Source organism: Bombina bombina, chromosome 8 (genome assembly GCF_027579735.1).
Source record: "Bombina bombina isolate aBomBom1 chromosome 8, aBomBom1.pri, whole genome shotgun sequence".
NCBI lineage: Eukaryota > Metazoa > Chordata > Amphibia > Anura > Bombinatoridae > Bombina > Bombina bombina.
The window spans coordinates 244,499,492-244,521,907 of NC_069506.1; the positions used below are offsets into that span (position 1 = coordinate 244,499,492).

The 22,416-nt window shown below is 38.9% G+C and overlaps 1 protein-coding gene across 1 annotated transcript in view; it reads left to right on the top strand.

Moving 5' to 3' along the window:
* IGLON5 (IgLON family member 5) overlaps nucleotides 1-22,416 on the top strand; it is a 658,759-nt gene that overhangs the window by 594,524 nt on the left and 41,819 nt on the right. Inside the window, exon 7 of the mRNA XM_053691231.1 lies at nucleotides 5,603-5,754. Within this exon, the coding sequence (XP_053547206.1) occupies nucleotides 5,603-5,754 (152 nt within the window). The remainder of the gene's footprint in view (nucleotides 1-5,602; nucleotides 5,755-22,416) is intronic.

Consider the following 22,416-nt stretch of genomic DNA (forward strand, 5'->3'; position numbering starts at 1 on the left):
ACTAACACTAGAATATGCTAAGGGAAAATTAATTGATGAATACAATAAAAGAAAGTAAAACATGCATAGTGAAGAAAATGAGAGATCAGAGGTAGCTCTGAATGTGCAAGAAGGCACCAAGCAAAACAGAGAAACCACAGTGTGTTTTTTCTGCAAAAAGGCTGACCACCTGAAAAAGAACTGCTCAATCTAGAAACCTAAGCAGCGAAGGTTAGAGCCACCCACAAGAGAAAGAGCTATGGCAACCACAAAGGAAACTGCAGCTGCATCATGGAGCGGTAGCTTTAAAGTGACTCAGAATAGTACACCACACGGATGGTGCATTAACTCAGAGAGAACTAGTCACATGACAAGATGAGTCATTCTTCATAGAAATTGATTTCAATGCAAAAGACAAAGTCTTCCTAGCAAATGGGAAAAGTATTACCGCTGAATTGCATCACACCATTAGGAGATATGCAAAGCATCCTAGCAAAGAATGATCTGTACATCCCAAGTTTAGAAGGAAGCCTCCTATCAGTGATAACTCTTGCTAACAATGGACTCACAGTCCTGTTCCAAGGCAATGAATGCACAATTCAAAACAGGAGACACATCCTAGCAAAAGGAAGGTTAAATGAACACTTGTACAAACTCATCACTGAAAGGGAGCAAGTCAAAACAACCATTTATAATCCACACAACAAATGTATCAACCTGTGGCACAGACGATTAGGGCATCAAAACCCAGAAGCCATAAAGGAACTTGCAATGGGAGATTTATCAGAAGACATGATAATATTGCCTTGCCACATGCTCATGAAGTACACATGTTGTATCAAAAGCAAATTCCACACGTACCCCACTTCCACAAGCCAGTTCAAGAAAAACCACTCACCCCATGGAACTCATACACAGTGACGTGTGTGGACCAATGAAAACCCGCACACCTGGCGGGAACAGATATTTACTGACCTTCATCAACGATTATTCCAGGTACACAACAACATATCTGATGAACCACAAAAGCATGACATCAGAGAAACAAATTTCAATGGAAACCACAAATAATACGTACCAACAATGGAGAGGAATATATGAGTATGGGAGTGGAGTCATACTTAAAGAAACAAGGTATTGTACATCAAACAACTGTTCCATACACTCCAGAGCAAAACAGTGTTGCAGAAAGGAAAAATTGCACCCTCATAGAAATGCCCAGATGCATGCTTTCAGATGCCAATTTACCTAACCAGTACTGGGGTGAAGCAATAATGACTGCAACATACCTATAGAACAGGCTAACATCAAAAACTATTGAAAGTACCCCCATATGAAATGTGGAATAGATCAAAACCTACTATGGGGCATATTAGAGTATTTGGATGTAAAGCATACGCCTATGTTCCAAGTGAGAAACGCTCCAAATTAGAGAAAACAGCCATAGAAGGCATTCTGGTGGGCTACAGTGAACAAAGTACGGGCTGTGAAGAAAAATTGTCCACTGAACCAGCAAGAGATGCTGACCAAAGTGAAGCTGTGCAGGAGTCAGAACAAGAATTGGAGCTTACAATAGAAAAAATAGCTACTCACAAACCAGTAGAACTCACTGAACAGCCAGAAATCAAAAATCAACTCGGGTGACGAAAGGGATACCACCATGCAAGCTGTCATACATCGCTAAGACACATGAAACACTCAAACCAACATCCTGGGAGGATATAGAAAAAATGCCAAAAAGGGAAGCCAATCAATGGAGAAAGTCAGTCGAAGAAGAAATAAAATCACTTCAGGAAAATAAAACCTGGACACTAACTGAGCTCCCCCCTGGTCGCAAAACTATAGGAAGCAAATGGACTTTTAATGTAAAATATGATGCAGAAGGAAATATCCACAGATACAAGGCAAGATTAGTTACAAAGGGATACTCAAAGAAATTTAGAGAAGATTATGATGAAACATTCGCTCCAGTTGTAAAGCACTCCACCATCAGAGCGCTCCTTAGTATTGCAGCCGAAAAGGGAATGCAAGTGAGGCAACTGGACGTCAAAAATGCTTTCCTATACTGAGGCATCAAGCAGGATCTCTACATGGAACAGCCACCTGGTTTTGAGAAAGGACAGAACCTTGTATGTAAACCTCAAAAGAGCATCTATGGACTAAAGCAAGCTGCGAGAATGTGGAATGAAAAAGTGAATGAAGTACTCATGAAAGAAGAATTCTCAAGAAGCAAAGCATGTCCATGTTTATATTCAAGGCATCAAGAAAACAAATGGCTATAGATCCTAATTTATGTTGATGACGTCATAACTTGTTTTGAACAAGAAGGGGATTATGACCGAATAGTTCACATATTGAAACAGAACTTTGAGATTAAAGAACTAGGGAACATCACTCATTATCTAGGAATCCAAATAGAGAGGGAAAAGGATGGAAGCTATCTTCTTAACCAAAGTCAGAAAATTACAGAAATATCAGAACAGTTTCACATGCAAGATGCAAAAGAAGTGAAAACACCTATGGAACCAGATTACCTGAAAAACAACGGAATAGAACATTTTTTACCCAATAATGACAATTACCGCAGGGCAATTGGAAAATTGCTATACATTGACACAGTGACAAGACCAGACATTGCCGCAGCAGTGGGTATACTCTGTAGAAAAGTTGCAACACCATGTCAACGTGACTGGAATGCCGTAAAGAGGGTTATACAATACCTTAAAGGAACAATTCGGATGAAGCTGCGACTGCCAGCAACATCAAACCCAAAACTAATTGGATATGTTGATGCTGATTTGGCCGTAGATACCACTGACCGCAAGTCTACAAGTAATTACATATTCCAGTATGGAGAAGGAACAATAAGTTGGTCTAGTCGAAAACAAGTGACTGTTGCACTCTCATCAACTAAAGCAGAATATATAGTAGCAGCACATGCATGTCAAGAAGCAATTTGGAATTGTCAACTTCTACTAGATATGAGACTGGATGTGTCTAAACCCATACTAAACCTTGAAGACAACCAAGGGTGTATAAAGTTGACACAATCAGAAAGAGTCAATCCTCGAACCAAGCACATTGATGTAAAATATCATTTGCTCAGGGACATGCAAGAATAAGGCATTATTGACATTCAATATTGCCTTTCGGAAGAGATGACTTGCAGATGCAATCACTAAACTGTTGCCAAAGGAACGTCATTGTTTTCTTCAAAAGAAACTGAATGTTGTATAATTACGTACACGCGGGTTGAGAAGGGGGGTGTTGGGAAATACGAACAGCATGTATTGTACCACATTATATGAACAACATTAAGGCTGTAGATGGCACTGTTAGTTTAGATTACTAATTGTTTTATATCTTTGAACTTGTTCATTCACTAACAGAAGGGAAGTGTGTTATTTTCCTCTATTGTTTCTCCTCTTTGTGTGCTGACTACTGTTTTACAAGTGATTGGTATGTTCTAAATGCTGTTGTTGCATCTTTATAAGTAAAGCCTAATGCAGTATTCCTAAAAAGCTTTCCAAGTCTTTTTGATACATAACCAACAAAATATACATAAAATAATGTTATAGTTTGAATCTGCTGGGTCTACTGAAAATAAATAAATGTGTGGGTTTTTTTATTACTGAAAATGGCCTACAGTAGGACTTAAATGTGTAGCATGAAGCTGTCATCCACTGAAAGCTCTTTTTAATGTCAAAATATATCTAAAAAAATCAAAAAGCTCTATTTCTGTTTAAATATAGCAAAAGTGCTAAAAAATTCTTCTGTACTTTGGGGCAGATTTTTCTCTGAAATTCACGGCAGAAAAGGGGTTAAGCTCTAAGTCAGCTCAATACAAGTCAACTTAGTCTTATTGCAGGATCATTTCGTTTTACATAGCTGACTTGCTATTAGACATGTGCATTCTTAGTTTTCTTGAAGTCCTTGAATGCCGAATATGGAGGCCGCCAGTGGCATTTGGCTCTTTTCAGAGCCAGATTTCTTCTTGTATAAGTGCAACACACTTAGATCTGGATTTGTACAAATTTTTGTGTGCAGTTTGACAAAAAGAAATATGGCTCTGAAAAGAGCCGAATGCCACTGGCAGCCGCCATCTTTGACATTCATTACCTCATGAAAGCTACTAATGCACGTCTTCTTGCCATACATATAATAGCTACCTACTTTGGAGAGGCAAGTCAGGGGTAAACAATGACAGCCCAATTACATGTCCTGATTAGATGCATGTGCAGCTATGATTAGACAAATGAAACTCTGAATAATTTATACGTAAACACACTTTAAATGCAAATCCTAACCATTAGTATGCTCTTAAAGGGACATAAAAACCCAATGATGCCGAATTATCAAATGTCTGTCGGACCTGATCCGACAGTGCGGGATCAGGTCCGACAGACAACGATGAATGCGGAGAGCAATACACTGTCTTGTATTCAGATTGCACCAGCAGCTCACAAGAGCTGCTGGTGCAACGCCTCCCACTGCAGATTCGCGGCCAATGGGCCACCAGCAGGGAGGTGTCATCAACCCGATCGTACTCGGTTTGGGTTGAATTGTAGGTGATTCCTGTCTGCCTGCTCTGAGCAGGTGGACAGGGGTTGTGGGCTTCATAACTGCATTTCTGGTGAGTCTGAAGACTCGCCAGAAACAGGGCCCTCAAGCTCCATACAGAGCTTGATAAATGGGGCCTCAATGTCTGTCTTTTATGAATCAGATGGGAGTGTACAATTTTACAAAACTTTTCTATGATCAAAATTTGCTTTGTTTTCTTGGTATCCTTTGTTAAACAGCAAGGTGTGCATGCGTGTGGAGCACTAAATGGCAATTTCTTGGGAACTGCTTTTAACAATGTTATACATCGTGCCATCTAGGGTTCAAAAGCATTTTTACAAAACTGCTGCCATATAATTCTTCAGACATGTGCACGTTTACATGATATTTAATAATGAGTAATTGCTATATATACATACTATATATTTATATATAATATTTCTAATATTGGCTTTAATTCTACAGTGCTGTAAGGACAATCCTCTCAGATAAGAGGGCAATTTCAGGGAAATAAAAAACCTGAGACAATATTGGGCAGGCGCTTGTTTGCAAAGAAATACAAGCACAAATTTAGACAGTGCTGTGATTACCCAGGTTAGCTGGGATATAAAAGTTGAGCAATGCTTTAGTAAAACGGACTGCCAATAAACCCCCATATACAAACAGATCCAGCACCATTCCATTAGGTTCACGCAGAGGAGAACAGGAAGTGAGCCAGCTGCTAAAAGAGAAGCATTTTGCGTGTTGCAAATGGGAATATGTCGAGGAGTATTTGTGGGCTATGGAATGCGTGCCTGCTTCATGCTTCTTTGTTGCTCTTAATCTTAGGTTTGGCAAGCTGGCTATAGCAATCTACACTAAATAAGTATATTTGATATATAACATTCTAACTATTGGCTATCCACACGAATAGTCTTGTGTTATATTCAAATTCTTGGTCACTGCTATAGAACATAAGCCTGGAAAGATGTGCACAGATTTTAAATTGTTCCTTTTAATATTTGTCACCCTGTGCGCTTTTTCTGGGTCTCACTCTCTCTCCCTTGCCTTTCTCTCTCTGCAGAGTGTCTGAAGAGACGGAAGGCTTAAAAATTCAGAACGACAGATCTTGGTCTGTGCTCCTGTTTGCGAATGTTACCTCAAGGCATTATGGGAATTACACATGCCTGGCATCCAATAAACTCGGCATATATAATACCAGCGTGCGACTACTCAGTAAGTAATGGTACTTTTAATTTCATTGTACCCATTCAGTTAGCCTTCCAGCACTAAACTATTTCAGCATCTGTGGCCAACCTATGTGAGATGTGCCAGACTCTGAATCTTTAATTAGCGTAGCCTTAAAGGGTAAAGGACCATGTGGTTTTTCCTCTAGACAAGAACAAGGCAAAATACTTTATGTGGTTTGTAGCTTTTCGGAGCATATTGTAATCTGCTATAACATATATGAGAAAAAATGTTAATCCAACAAGATATTTCATTTTAAAAAGTGATACATTTTTTGTCATAAAAATAATCAATGATTTTTTAAATAAATATGGCATAGATTACAAGTGGAGCCATAAATATTAGCCATATTGTATGTTAATATCACTGGAGCACAATCAATAGCGCATCTATGTTTGTGTTCATTACAAGCCCAATGTTATTTTTGTTTGTTCAAGCCATAGGGCAAGATTTATCATGAATTTATCTTTAAACCACTGCTTCATAAACTCTCTCACCCATTTGGAGTTGGCAGATGAAAATCAAATCAAATTTATTCGACCGGGCTGCTTGACAAGCCTTTCTCTCATATAACTGGATGCGTGAGATTAGGGGGCGGCATTGGCAAACTATGAGAAAGTGGAGTCCAGTGGCGGCTAAAAGTTGAGCAAAATCAACTTAGAGCAGTAAGGTTGTTATAACCTTCAGTGAGCCAGGTTTTTTTGTATACATTTCTCTTTACCCTTATGTAAACCAGTATAAAAAGGGAGCAAAGTTATAACATGTACATAAACAAATGATGGTCATGTGTATATAACATATGATTGAAATAGGACTAACCCAGATCTCTCAACAACGGTAAGTAATGTCCTTGTCTTTACCAGTGTCCCTTTGTTTAGTGGTTATAATCAGATATCTGCAATGAGATCCTAATTGAAGACAAGCTGTCACCCTCCTCACCGGGAATCTTTTCCTCCATATCGTGAGAATGCTGAAGAGGTGTAAAGATAACGTGACTATCAGATGTACTCTGTTTTATAGTAAAAGACAGTTTAGGACTATCTTTTACGTCCTCTCAATCATCCGAAAGGCAAAGCACAACGTTAGCAGTCAAAGACTACAAGAGGTGGCAATATAAAAAAAGGAAAACAAGACTTTATTGAAGTTCCAAGTGAAAATATGGCTTAACACCCATAGGGGCCGAATTATCAAGCTCCGAATGGAGATTGATGCCCCTGTTTCCGTGCAAGCCTTCAGGCTCGCTGGATACAGCAGTTATGAAGCAGAGGTCTAAAGACCACTGCTCCATAACTTGTCCTCCTGCTCTGAGACTGCGGACATCAATCCACCTGATCCTATACGATCGGGCTGATTGACACCCCCTGCTAATGGCCAATTGCCTGCAAATCTGTAGGGGGCAGCATTGCACAAGCAGTTCATAAGAACTGCTTGTGCAATGATAAATGCCGACAAAATATGCTGTCAGCATTTATTGATGTGCGGGGGACATGATACCCTACATCGTATCATGTCCGCTCGCACTTCCAGAAATTGGCCCCATAGTGTTTAACAGCTAAGTTGCATGCATCCTATGCATTTCATATAAATAGCATTTCCTCAGGGGCGGCAGTGCACAAGCCCTCACCGGCAAATGTTAAATTTTATGAGCAAATACACTCCACAATCTGCGATCAAATTCGGACAGGTTCACGACATGTGAATCCTGTCCTTTCATAGATAAATAAATCTTGCTCGTAGTCTAGGCCGCACAACATCTGTATGTCTAATGGCGTAGGTGAGATAAATCCCTCACATTATAAACTTGTATGGGGTTGTGCAGTAAAATGTTGGGTTTTGCTCGAGCGCTAAGTTGATGTTGCGCAAGTAGTTGAGTTCTTCATGTAGTTTTGTGCTATGATACCAATAATAATGGTTTACTTCTGGTTTAGACTTTAAAAAAAAAATTGCCACTTTTAATACTAGCACAATGAACGCTGCATGCTGCATCACTCTGTGTACCATCCGTTAAAAGTATAGGGCTCGCTAAAAAACTTTTGGCTGATTTAAGATGCTTTGGTTAAAATATTATTCTTTCATGATTCAGATAAAGAATATAATTTTAAACAACTTTCCAATTTACTACTATCATCTTATTTGCTTCATTCTTTTGGTATCATTTGTTGAAGAAGCCGCAGCAATAGACTACTGGGAGCTAGTTTATGCATTTGGTGAGCCAATAACACGAGGCATTTATGTGAGGCAACCAATCAGCAGCCCATGAGCCTACCTAGGTATCATTTAAAACAAAGAATATCAAGATAATATAACAAATTAGATAATAGGTGTAAATTGGAAAGTTATTAAAAATCACCTGCTCTATGTGAATCATAAAAGAAAACATTTAGGTTTAATCCCTTTAGCCATTCGCTTGTAATACTAGATTGTGTGTTATTTTTTGATCATGGTTATGCAAACAATACCTTGCACTATTGATTGCACCCCACTTCTATATTTAGCCTTATAAATGTCTTCTATAATATTTTATCTGTGACATAAAAAAACTAAAACTTAATTGATGCATAATTTTAATCGTTCAGTTGTCTCTTTCTAGAAAATTGTTAGCTTTTTTTGTTAATATAGTTCTAGAGTTTTCTTTTCTTTCCAATCCACAAATAGAACTCTCTCCATATGTGACGCTTTATCCTCAGCTTTCATTTCGATTCAAAACGTTTTATTTCGACAGATGAAGGAATTCCCCTCAGATTCTTATTTAACTACCAAGCTGAGAATCTGTTACATCTTTTTTTTTTAAAAACAATTGGTTGTAAAAGGCAAATACCTGCAACTCAACATTGAAGGAAAATTAATGAAGTGATTCCCAGGTTTATACACAGGTGGAATCCAAATTTTATTGCATAAAGATTAAAGTTGCCAGAACAGATAGTTAAAAGGACATTATAGTGAAATGTTTTTATTTATATGTACTTAAATCATTTAAAGGGACATTAATACAAATTTTATTTATATTCTGTTATTGTTAAGTGATCTCACCAACAGTCTGGTGAGGTTATCTGGCACGTCTTGCAAGTACTGCAAGGTTCCTCAAACCATAAGATCTGTTTCTATCGCTCTGCAGGGTTCTGTATTATTATTATCGGTTATTTGTAGAGCGCCAACAGATTCCGCAGCGCTAGTATGTGAGAGACTCCTACATTACAATATATTGGCTGGGAAAAAAAAAAAGTTTTGGGTGATTTCTAGGCAGAAATTCCCAATTTGTCTGAAAATGATGAAAATTTAGCTATTTTGGCACCTGATATAGAAGTGTGAAAGTGCAACTCAGATATCTTTGTGTTTTGCACCTTCACACGAATATATCGGCATCGAAAATAGCTGTGGCCATATTCGTCATTTGTTTAGCAAAGAGATCCCAAATTACACATTTTCACATATGCGTAGTGATGTCTCTCAATGCCAGGAAGAGTTTGATAATCAGGCCCTTAGAAAATGCAATAAAATAAAATGTACAATCGCAAGTCCTTTTTTTTTTTTTTTTTTTTTTTAACCAGTTTCTTCAATAGCCAAAAAGATTCTGGATATGGCATACATAAAAATATTTTTTTCTTTTCTTATATATTGCACACAGTTCAGTATATGAGCACTGTGCTGGTGGTGACATTGCACACAATGGCCTCCATTACATATGCAGCGTCACCAACAAAATCCTCCGCCGCCATATTTTACGCGATTTTGGTATTACATATACGGCATAGCATACAAGTTACGCGTGTATATTTCACCCTTCGGACGTCTTTTTTTTACCCATAGACTAACATAGAACAGACGCGCAATTTGGTATCCAATATACAGCGTAAGGACGCAGAATTCAGAAAATTGACTCCATTCTTATCTCGCCACATATTGCAGGTGCAGCAACCCTTGCACTGACTAAAAAAGCAACGTAACTCCCTGAAGGCCTAACAAACGCATGCGCAATCACATACATATCAGCCGCAAATCTCAAACAGTTAAACCTCTTCTAAGCATTTATTATTCCTGCCCCTGCAAGTGTGTCAAACCAATCACAAACAGTACAACCTCTCACCTGCAGCCTTAAAACACCTGACAATGCACGCCCTCATTAGCCACCATCTTTACATACTGCGGATTTCCACTGCATGTAAGTGAAACTACTACATCCCACCCCACTTCCCTTAACCACCCTATTTACTGAAAATGTCTCATTTGTTTAATTCATGTTTAGGTCACTATGATTTATCGACTATCATTAATAAGACTGAAAATAGATGTTTATACCGTATGTTCACACCTTCTGTAAATACATTATTATTTTTATATATTCCCATGTGTCAATTTATATTAAATGTGAGAAACCTTGATTTACATCTTAGAAGTGAATATTACTATATGTACCCTTCATACATAACTATGTGATGTGGTTTATAGAACATGAATATGTCATAAACAGGTTAATATGACCTTTTTTGGGCCATTTCCACACAGGTCTTATTATATGTTTTAACAATATTAGTGTAATAAAACACACCTCACATGGATGTGGATGACAATTATATGGTAAATAACAGAGGACAAGATTTATGGTGAACTATAAGAATATTTATTTCTTTTTTGGCTTCTTAGATGAGGGAGCTGAGGTGACTGTAGTGGATTGCCTTGTTCTCCTGGTTTGAGAAGATTCTGATGTTTCTGCTGGTGTGCTGGCCACAGATGATAGGCTGGAGGCAGTGTCCTGCTGGTGTGTAAAGTGCTCAACCAACACACCCAAGAGTTGATTTTGTTCTCGCCATCTATTGTTCATCTGCATCTGTATATCAGACAGAATTTGCATAATCTGTGACTGGTTTTGAACACTTCCACTTAATGATGCTGCCATGTCCCTCTGCCGCTCTATGCTACGTTTGTGTAACCTCTCTTGGGTCCTGAAGAACCTCTCTTGGCTCCTGAAGAACCTCTCTTGGCTCCTGTGGAACCTCTCTTGGCCTCTTTGTCTGCTCTCAGAGCTTGTTATGAGCCTCCTCTGGAGTGCAATGTATTCCTCACCCAGGGGAGAATACAATGCATCCACAGGCTCTTGAGCAACAGGGCTTCTAGTCGCTTGAGGTGCAGGTTCAGCTGCATCTGCTGGTTCTGGTGGGACAGGTTCAGCTAGATCTGCTGGTTCTGGTGGGACAGGTTCAGCTGCATCTGCTGGTTCTGGTGGGACAGGTTCATCTGCATCTGCTGGTGCTTGAGTACTTTCAGCTATATTTTCATCTGCAGATGGTGGAGCTCTCCCAAGTGATGAGGATGGTGGAACTCGCCCAAGTGACGAGGATGGTGGAGCTCTCAGGGTTGATTGATAGTCCCACTAATGACCAGTGTGTGATCACTCAGCCTGTCCAGTTGGCACTTCTTGTGACATAGTCTGTGGGTAAAAGCCATGACTGCGCTGAGATTGTGTTGGGGGGGGGGGAGGTAAATACATGGACCCTTTGTGGCTGTCTTGGCTCCCCCTCAAAGCCAAAAGAAGAATATTCCTCTGGCCAGGAATCTTGCCAGGGGTCATATGGCAATGGTGGTGGCATCACTCCCGGGTACTCAACTGAAGCCATCCAACCCTGCTCATGCCTGGGAGCATACTGTTCATGTGGTTGCCTGAAGACTGGTGGTGGTGGCTGCATGTCTGTGACTGGTGGTGGTGGTGATGGCGGCATGCCTGTTTGTAACCTCGTGACAGGAGGTTCTGTGGAGGAGTCAAATGATGAGAGGGATTAGTACAGGCAGATATATGTCCATGTGGGCATACAATGTACATTGATACATGCTAGGGCCTATACTGATTCTCATGTCAAACTCTATAACATGCATGTGCACATTGTGATTTGTGCTATGAGGGATTTTAATATGCGCAGTATACAGGTATGTGTTTCATACAATAGTTATGTGTAAATGTCAATGATGGAAAAAATGTGTTCTTTAAGTGACACTATGGTCACACAATTTACTTTAGCCTGATGTAGGCACAGAACCTGCTTTCTTGAGCTAAAAGTATTGTGATGGCTATAGTGTCCATTTACTGAAAACTCTACATGTGGCTTGTGGCCTGTGTTACTCTCAGACATGTTAGTATTGCACTATTCCACCTCATATCATGAATTGCATTGTGTTAAGTAGCATTAATGTCAAATATAATTGTAGATGTTTTTGTTAGTAGGCCAAATACCATGCTCCTCATTGTGTACATGAATGTGCGATATTAAAGGATGTTATATCTCAAATACATATAATACTGTTTTGTGGGATGTTACTCACCAGCATGATGTGCTGTGGTTGCAGCCCCTGAGTCACGAGCCCCTGGAAGTCCACGGACTGCTGTGATACTCAGGGACCTGCGTATCATCTCCTGCCAGGTGTTATACTCTATGTCCAGGGATGGACCACTGCCTGTTCCCCTCTGGTGCATAGCTTCCTGCCCCGCCTTTTCTTTCACCCGCCTCTTGCAGTCATTCCACCGCTTTTTAAGGCCCTCAACAGTCCTCCTCTGCAGGGCTACACTGTTGACGTCATCCTCTACCGCCAACCATGCCGTTTTTCGCTTTTTGGCACTGCCTTTGCCCTTCTCCTGCCCAAAGAGGGCACTGTAATTGTCTATGATGGCCTGGACTAGTGCAACATTTTCATCAAATGAGAAGTTGGGACATCTCAGCCTCTCATCTTCCATGGACACCTGGCTTGCTCCCTTGATGTCCCTGGTGTGGATTCCTCCCTATCCTCTCCCTCCTCCCCCCTTCTGTCCCCATGTGCTCCCTCTGTCCCTCTCCTAGATGTGCCTGGTCTCTGGGGCTCTCAGGCATCTCCCCTCCCATCATCCCTTCTAGCTCTCCCTCTCCCCACTCCACTTACTCCCTGACTGGGACCCCACTGCTCCTCCTTTCCTCTACAATACTCCTCTCCCTGGCACTCCTCTCCCCTCCGCCCTACCTACCGGCGACACATTGGAAATGCTGAAATGCAGGTTGCCACAACTACCAGTTTACCTATCTATTCCTCTCCCACATCACTCGATCCTAAAGCCCAGCCCAACATAATTGCCTCATTGCTCCACTATGAACTGATTCTCATCTATTTGCTCTTCTCTTATGTTTTAGATCCACAATACAGGAGAGGTATTGGATAAATGTGCTGACAATTATGGAAACCTACTGAGGGGTACTCATTCACCTACAAGTTTCTTCTCTCTCCTAATATAGTTCACAGTCATACACCTCTGATGTTATTATGTTCTGGTATTTTCATCAAAATATATATATTCACAAATTTTTAACCTATAAAAATGTACTATGACTTGCCCACTTTAACATATTATAATTTCAGCTATAGAACATATTTTATACTGGTTTTTTTTATCAAGAGAACAGCACCTATGTAATTGCAGGCTCTATTTTTTATATTGGTTAGCTATTTTATTTTCACTAATGAGACACGAATAACTTACGAATTGTTAAATGAAGCATGTACTAGATTCTATTTTTTGATAGATGATATTTTGGATGATGATTGAATAGTCTAAGGAGTGAGATATCATGATTTCTCAAGTGGTGAGAAATTAGTCTCAGGCCTCTACTACAATAAAGAACCAAACTCAGCCCTAATTTACTATAGGTAGTTGATGGAGTGTACATGATCCATTATTGTTTCTCAGTTTGGCAGTTAGGTCTATATAATTGGTGTATCCTCTGGCAATGCAAATTTGTCCAAAATATGGCGAAGATTATCTTTTAGGCCCCAGATACATAGACATGGCATAAAATAAGTAGCTTGTTATGTTGAGGCCATTATAGCATGCCTATTTTACCTAGTCCTCATCTTATTATATTACAATTAAAAGTTCTCAGCAATCCCTTAACTACTGATGTCTCATTACTGCTCACAACGTTAAGTCTCTGCATGCCGGAACGCTAACAACCATAATGACTTACCACTTATATGGCCACCATATAAACTAATTAATATTGTTCCTTATGGAACTATCTGACTAGACTAACAAGGAATCTTCATTCACCACCTGTATTTAAATATTATACTTTGGATATTTTTTCCCTATTCTAACAGATCTTAGATCATTTTATGTGTAGTTATAGTATGTTATAAATTTAGCTGTACTTTCTCGGTCATACGACCCTAATGTGGATAAAGTTGGATAGCTTATTTAAGGGTATTTTTCTTATGCTAATACTATTATTGTATACTACATTGCTAAGACTTTGTAAGTTTGCATAGTTAATTTTTCTACTTATCTCTGGTCAAATAATATTTTTCCACAAAGACTGGGCAGTAGTCTGTCATAACCCAAGTAAAAGTATGTCATAAAAGAAATTTAAGGGCATAGATATACTTATAATATACCTTGGTTTTAATAATGTAGTCTTAGTCTTACTAGTTTAGGTACTGTTACACTTTGGGTATTTTTTCCTTGCCTAACAATTCCTAGACCATTTTATATATGGTTGTAACCTGTTATATAACTTAGCTATATACTCTTGATCATATGACCCCAATGTGGACTAATATTAAATCTTGCCCTAAGCCTCCCTCCAATATTATAATACACAACCCCCTTAAGCAATATAAATTTATCTATTCTGTATAATTTCTCTCTTAATATGTTTTCGACTGAGATCTATGGGATATCGGCCCATAGATCTCAGGTTATCAAAAATTATTCAGACTATGTCTGTCTGATGCCCTATATCTCCCTCTCTGATGGCATCCCAGACTGTCTAACCACAATCCGCGTACATATAAAGCTCAGTCCCTCCATTTTCCCCCCCACTTTATAAGCGGTGTTTGCCCGCTGAAATTCCCCCCCCCCCCCATACATTATATATACTTATAAAGCCTACAAGTGGCTGCACATCTGACTATCATTTATTTTTCAATTGCCTTGCCCATATGGCCTTGAAATGGCCTTCCAATAAGTCAGTTCCTCATGCTATATTAATATAAATTCGAGGTTCTCTTAGCATTTCTGATGTTTATTTTATATCTGTTAAAGTATTTTGTTCAATGCTGCTTATATCATTGATGTTTTGCTATTTGGTACAGTGGCTGCTAGTATGCATTGGTGAGAGAATATTAGTTCTTTTTATATTCCATTGGATGTAATTATATTCTCATATTTGTATATGTAAGGAACTACAGCTATGTTTTTCTGTTTCTATTATTTTGTGCTGTTATTGTAACTAACAATCTCAATAAAAAAAAAAAAAAAAAAATTTTTTTAAAATTATTTCTATTCTAATACCCATAAAAAAACACCCCGAAATAAAAAACCTAATCCAGAATAAAATACCAATGGCCCTTAAAAGGGCCTTTTGTAGGGCATTGCCCTAAAGATATCAGCTCTTTTATTGGAATAAAAAAATGACAAAGACCCACTAACATTACAAACCCCCACCCCAAACCCTGAAAAGGGCATTTGTATGGACATTGCCCTTAAAAAAGGGCATTTAGCTCTTTTACTGCCCAGACCCTAAACTAAAAAATAAAACCCACCCAATAAACCCTTAAAAAAGCCTATCACTAACCCCCTGACGATCCACTTACAGTTTTTGAAGTCCCGCTTGAACGATCTTCATCCCGGCGAAGTCTTCATTCAGACGGCCTCTTCAATCTTCATCTCGGCAGCGACGTCCTGATTCAAGCGGCGAGAAGTCTTCATCCAGATGGCCTCTTCAATCTTCATCCAGGCGGCATCTTCTATCTTTATCCCGGAGGCGTGGAGCGGGTCCATCCTGAAGACATCCGGCGCGTGGAGCATCCTCTTCATATGGTCGCCACCGTACACTGAATCTTCAATGCAAGGGATGTGATTCAAGATGTCGTCCCTTGCATTCTTATTGGCTGAAAATTTTGAATCAGCCAATAGGAATTAGGAATGCTAAAATCCTATTGGCTGTTCAAATCAGCCAATAGGATTTAAGCAACTTTCGCCGGGATGAAGATCGTTCAAGCTGGACTTCAAAAACTGTAAGTGGATCGTCAGGGTGTTAGTGTTAGGCTTTTTAAGGGTTTATTGGGTGGGTTTTATTTTTTAGTTTATGGTCTGGGCAGTAAAAGAGATAAATGCCCTTTTAAGGGCAATGCCCATACAAATGCCCTTTTCAGGGCAATGGGTTGCTTAGTTTTTTTAGAATTAGGTTTTTTATTTTGGGGGGTTGGTTGGGTGGTGGGTTTTACTGTTGGGGGGGGTTTACAGGTAAAAGAGCTGATATCTTTTGGGCAATGCCCCACAAAAGGCCATTTTAAGGCCATTGGTAGTTTATTGTAGGCTAGGTTTTTTTTATTTTGGGTGGGATTTTTTATTTTGATAGGGCTATTAGATTAGGTGTAATTCTTTATTATTTTTGATAATTTCATTTTTAATTTATTTGTAATTTAGTGTTTGTTATTTTTTGTAGTGTTAGGATTTTTTTAATGTGTAATTTAATTTAATTGGTAGTTAGTATAATTTTAGTTTAATAGTTATATTAGTTTAATTGTTAGTTTAAACTTATTTTTTTAATTTGACAGGTTTTATTTTACTTTAAGATAGAAAAATTGCAATTTTAATATAAAGTTAGGGTGGTGTTAGGTTTAGGGGTTACTAGCTTATATTTGTTTATTGTGATGTGGGGGGCTTTCAGTTTAGGGGTTAATAGCTTTATTTAGTAATTTTGTTGTGGGGGCTTTCGGTTTACGAGTTAATAGGTTTATTATAGTGGCTTGCGGTTTAGGGCTTAATAACTTTAGTATAGCGGGGGCGATGTGGGCGGATGGCAGATTAGGGGTTAATAATATTTAAATAGTGTTTGCGATGCGGGAGGGCGACAGTTTAGGGGTTAATAACTTTAGTATAGTGGTGACAATATCAGGAAGCGGCGAAATAGGGGTTAATATTTTTTTAAGTTGTGGTGATGTCGGGAGCGGCAGTTTAGGGGTTAATAAGTTTATTATAGTGTTTGCGATGCGGGATGGCCTCGGTTTAGGGGTTAATAGGTAGTTTATGGGTGTTTAGTGTACTTTGTAGCAGTTTAGTTATGAGTTTTATGTTACAGCTTTGTAGCATAAAACTCATAACTACTGACTTTAGATAGCGGTACGGATCTTGTCGTTTTAGGGTGTAACGCTCACTTTTTAGCCGTACCGCAAAACTCGTAATATAGGCGCTATGAGAGTCCCATGAAAAAGCGTAATTTTTATGAATGCGGTACTGACGTTGTGGTACGGGATAAAAGGTGTGCGGTACACCTATACCGACAAGACTTGTAAAGCTGCGGTGCTGAAAATACCATATTTTCAGCGTTACGAGCCGCAACACAAAACTCCTAATCTAGGTGATAATTTGTAGCTACCATGCCTTCCAATAGCCTTTATTTGTATTTTCCATTTACCCTGTAGATGTTTAAGTAGCCCCTATATTGTTTGATACATTCTGTGTATGCTTCCTCATCAGCTACCCAAGCTAATCGCTATTTTCAATATGTACATATAGTTTGGTTTGTCTACCACAATCAGAGTGTCAATGTTTGGTACATAATATGTTATTACCCAAGTTGCTCGTTACTATACCCCCTGAGTTTAGCTATGAATATTTGACATTGATCTGGAAATTAAAGCTCTCTCCTATAGTATACTTACTTTTTTACTTGACCCCCCGCAAATATATAATAATTTCTTTCTTTGAGTTCTTCCCCCCTTTTATCAAAGAGTGCTTACTCTATGCTATTTGGGGAGTTTATTTTCGTATTACTTTTACATTATGAATATCAGGGGATATTTATTATAGAGAAAATAAGAGGTAATATTATTTATTTATTTTTCTCTTCCTTTATGTGAGCGTTTTCTGGTTTTCTTGCAGTTGTATTGACTTGTTTGGAAGATATGTAATGATTGTCCATCAGTCCTTTATGCTTTGTCTATGTACAATGAGTGTATACATATAATTGTGAGATATCTGTAATTGCTTATCTAATTACCTCAAGAAAAATAATAAAATAAAAAAAAGAATAAATCCTAAATTACAATTAAAATAAAAAAACTAACATTACTTTAAAAATAAAAAAACGTAGTTTAAATTAATTTAAAATTACAAAAAATAAAAAATCTATTATTACATAACATAATAAACCAAAATATCAAAAATAAAAAAATTATACCTAATCCCTATGGCCTAGATTTAGAGTTTTGTCGGTAAGGACCCGCGTAGCTAACGCCGGCTTTTTTCTGGCCGCACCATAAAAATAACTCTGGTATTGAGAGTCCACATAAAGGCTGCGTTAGGCTCCAAAAAAGGAGCGTAGAGCATTTTTAACGCAGCTTCAACTCTCGATACCAGAGTTGCTTACGCAAGCGGCCAGCCTCAAAAACGTGCTCGTGCACGATTCCCCCATAGGAAACAATGGGGCTGTTTGAGCTGAAAAAAAAACCTAACACCTGCAAAAAAAGCCGCGTTCAGCTCCTAACGCAGCCCCATTGTTTGCTATGCGTAAACACTTCCTACGTCTGCACCTAACACTCTAACATGTACCCCGAGTCTAAACACCCCTAACCTTATACTTATTAACCCCTATTCTGCCGCCCCCCGCTATCGCTGACCCCTGCATATTATTATTAACCCCTAATCTGCCGCTCCGTAAACCGCCGCTACTTACATTATCCTTATGTACCCCTAATCTGCTGCCCTAACATCGCCGACCCCTATATTATATTTATTAACCCCTAATCTGCCCCCCACAACGTCGCCTCCACCTGCCTACACTTATTAACCCCTAATCTGCCAAGCGGACCTGAGCGCTACTATAATAAAGTTATTAACCCCTAATCCGCCTCACTAACCCTATAATAAATAGTATTAACCCCTAATCTGCCCTCCCTAACATCGCCGACACCTAACTTCAATTATTAACCCTAATCTGCCGACCGGAGCTCACCGCTATTCTAATAAATGTATTAACCCCTAAAGCTAAGTCTAACCCTAACACTAACACCCCCCTAAATTAAATTAATTTTAATCTAACAAAATTAATTAACTCTTATTAAATAAATTATTCCTATTTAAAGCTAAATACTTACCTGTAAAATAAATCCTAATATAGCTACAATATAAATTATAATTACATAGTAGCTATTTTAGGATTAATATTTATTTTACAGGCAACTTTGTAATTATTTTAACCAGGTACAATAGCTATTAAATAGTTAAGAACTATTTAATAGTTACCTAGTTAAAATAATTACAAAATTACCTGTAAAATAAATCCTAACCTAAGTTACAATTAAACCTAACACTATACTATCATTAAATTAATTAAATAAAATACCTACAATTACCTACAATTAAACCTAACACTACACTATCAATACATTAATTAAATACAATACCTACAAATAACTACAATGAAATAAACTAACTAAAGTACAAAAAATAAAAAAGAACTAAGTTACAAAAAATAAAAAAATATCTACAAACATAAGAAAAATATTACAACAATTTTAAACTAATTACACCTACTCTAAGCCCCCTAATAAAACAACAAAGCCCCCCAAAATAAAAAATGCCCTACCCTATTCTAAATTACTAAAGTTAAAAGCTCTTTTACCTTACCAGCCCTGAACAAGGCCCTTTGCGGGGCATGCCCCAAGAAGTTCAGCTCTTTTGCCTGTAAAAAAAACATACAATACCCCCCCCCCAACATTACAACCCACCACCCACATACCCCTAATCTAACCCAAATCCCCCTTAAATAAACCTAACACTAAGCCCCTGAAGATCTTCCTACCTTGTCTTCACCATACCAGGTTCACCGATCGGTCCTGAAGAGCTCCTCCGATGTCCTGATCCAAGCCCAAGCGGGGGCTGAAGATGTCCATGATCCGGTAGAAGTCTTCATCCAAGCGGGGCAGAAGAGGTCTTCCATCCGAATTGAAGTCTTCATCCAGGCGGCATCTTCTATCGACATCCATCTGGAGCGGAGCGGCAGCATCCTGAAGACCTCCAACGCGGAACATCCATCCTGGCCGACGACTGAATGACGGTTCCTTTAAATGACGTCATCCAAGATGGCGTCCCTCGAATTCCGATTGGCTGATAGGATTCTATCAGCCAATCGGAATTAAGGTAGGAATATTCTGATTGGCTGATGGAATCAGCCAATCAGAATCAAGTTCAATCCGATTGGCTGATCCAATCAGCCAATCAGATTGAGCTCGCATTCTATTGGCTGTTCCGATCAGCCAATAGAATGCGAGCTAAATCTGATTGGCTGATTCCATCAGCCAATAAGAATATTCCTAACTTAATTCTGATTGGCTGATAGAATCCTATCAGCCAATCGGAATTCGAGGGACGCCATCTTGGATGACGTCATTTAAAGGAACCGTCATTCGTCGTTCAGTCGTCGGCCAGGATGGATGTTCCGCGTCGGAGGTCTTCAGGATGCTGCCGCTCTGCTCCAGATGGATGTCGATAGAAGATGCCGCCTGGATGAAGACTTCAATTGGATGGAAGACCTTTTCTGCCCGCTTGGATGAAGACTTCTACCGGATCATGGACATCTTCAGCCCCCCGCTTGGGCTTGGATCAGGACATCGGAGGAGCTCTTCTGGACCGATCGGTGAACCTGGTATGGTGAAGACAAGATAGGAAGATCTTCAGGGGCTTAGTGTTAGGTTTATTTAAGGGGGGTTTGGGTTAGAATAGGGGTATGTGGGTGGTGGGTTGTAATGTTGGGGGGGGTATTGTATGTTTTTTTTACAGGCAAAAGAGCTGAACTTCTTGGGGCATGCCCCGCAAAGGGCCCTGTTCAGGGCTGGTAAGGTAAAAGAGCTTTTAACTTTAGTCATTTAGAATAGGGTAGGGCATTTTTTATTTTGGGGGGCTTTGTTGTTTTATTAGGGGGCTTAGAGTAGGTGTAATTAGTTTAAAATTGTTGTAATATTTTTCTTATGTTTGTAGATATTTTTTTATTTTTTGTAACTTAGTTCTTTTTTATTTTTTGTACTTTAGTTAGTTTATTTCATTGTAGTTATTTGTAGATATTGTATTTAATTAATGTATTGATAGTGTAGTGTTAGGTTTAATTGTAGGTAATTGTAGGTATTTTATTTAATTAATTTAATGACAGTGTAGTGTTAGGTTTAATTGTAACTTAGGTTAGGATTTATTTTACAGGTAATTTTGTAATTATTTTAACTAGGTAACTATTAAATAGTTCTTAACTATTTAATAGCTATTGTACCTGGTTAAAATAATTACAAAGTTGCCTGTAAAATAAATATTAATCCTAAAATAGCTACAATGTAATTATAATTTATATTGTAGCTATATTAGGATTTATTTTACAGGTAAGTATTTAGCTTTATATAGGAATAATTTATTTAATAAGAGTTAATTAATTTCGTTAGATTAAAATTATATTTAATTTAGGGGGGTGTTAGTGTTAGGGTTAGACTTAGCTTTAGGGGTTAATACATTTATTAGAATAGCGGTGAGCTCCGGTCGGCAGATTAGGGGTTAATAATTGAAGTTAGGTGTCGGCGATGTTAGGGAGGGCAGATTAGGGGTTAATACTATTTATTATAGGGTTAGTGAGGCGGATTAGGGGTTAATAACTTTATTATAGTAGCGCTCAGGTCCGCTCGGCAGATTAGGGGTTAATAAGTGTAGGCAGGTGGAGGCGATGTTGTGGGGGGCAGATTAGGGGTTAATAAATATAATATAGGGGTCGGCGGTGTTAGGGGCAGCAGATTAGGGGTACATAAGGATAACGTAGGTGGCGGCGCTTTGCGGTCGGCAGATTAGGGGTTAATAAGTGTAGGTAGGTGGCGGCGACGTTGTGGGGGGCAGGTTAGGGGTTACTAAATATAATATAGGGGTTGGCGGTGTTAGGGGCAGCAGATTAGGGGTACATAAGGATAACGTAGTTGGCGGTCGGCAGATTAGGGGTTAAAAAAATTTAATCGAGTGGCGGCGATGTGGGGGGACCTCGGTTTAGGGGTACATAGGTAGTTTATGGGTGTTAGTGTACTTTAGAGTACAGTAGTTAAGAGCTTTATGAACCGGCGTTAGCCCAGAAAGCTCTTAACTACTGACTTTTTTCCTGCGGCTGGAGTTTTGTCGTTAGAGTTTTAACGCTCACTTCAGCCACGACTCTAAATACCGGAGTTAGAAAAATCCCATTGAAAAGATAGGATACGCAATTTACGTAAGGGGATCTGCGGTATGGGAAAGTCGCGGCTGAAAAGTGAGCGTTAGACCCTTTTTTGAGTGACTCCAAATACCAGAGTTAGCCTAAAACCAGCGTTAGGAGCCTCTAACGCTGGTTTTCACGGCTAACGCCAAACTCCAAATCTAGACCTATGAAAATAAAAAAGCCCCCAAAATAAAAACACCCCCTAATCTAATACTAAACTAACAATAGCCCTTAAAAGAGCCTTTTTTAGGGCATTGCCATAAGTTAAACAGCTTTTTTACCTTTAAAAAAACTAAGCTCCCCCTAACAGTAAAACCCCACCCCCAACCGAACCCACCAAAAGAAAACAAACTAACAATAAAAAATCCTAAACTACCCATTGCCCCTTAAGGGGTATTTGTATGGGCATTGCCCTTAA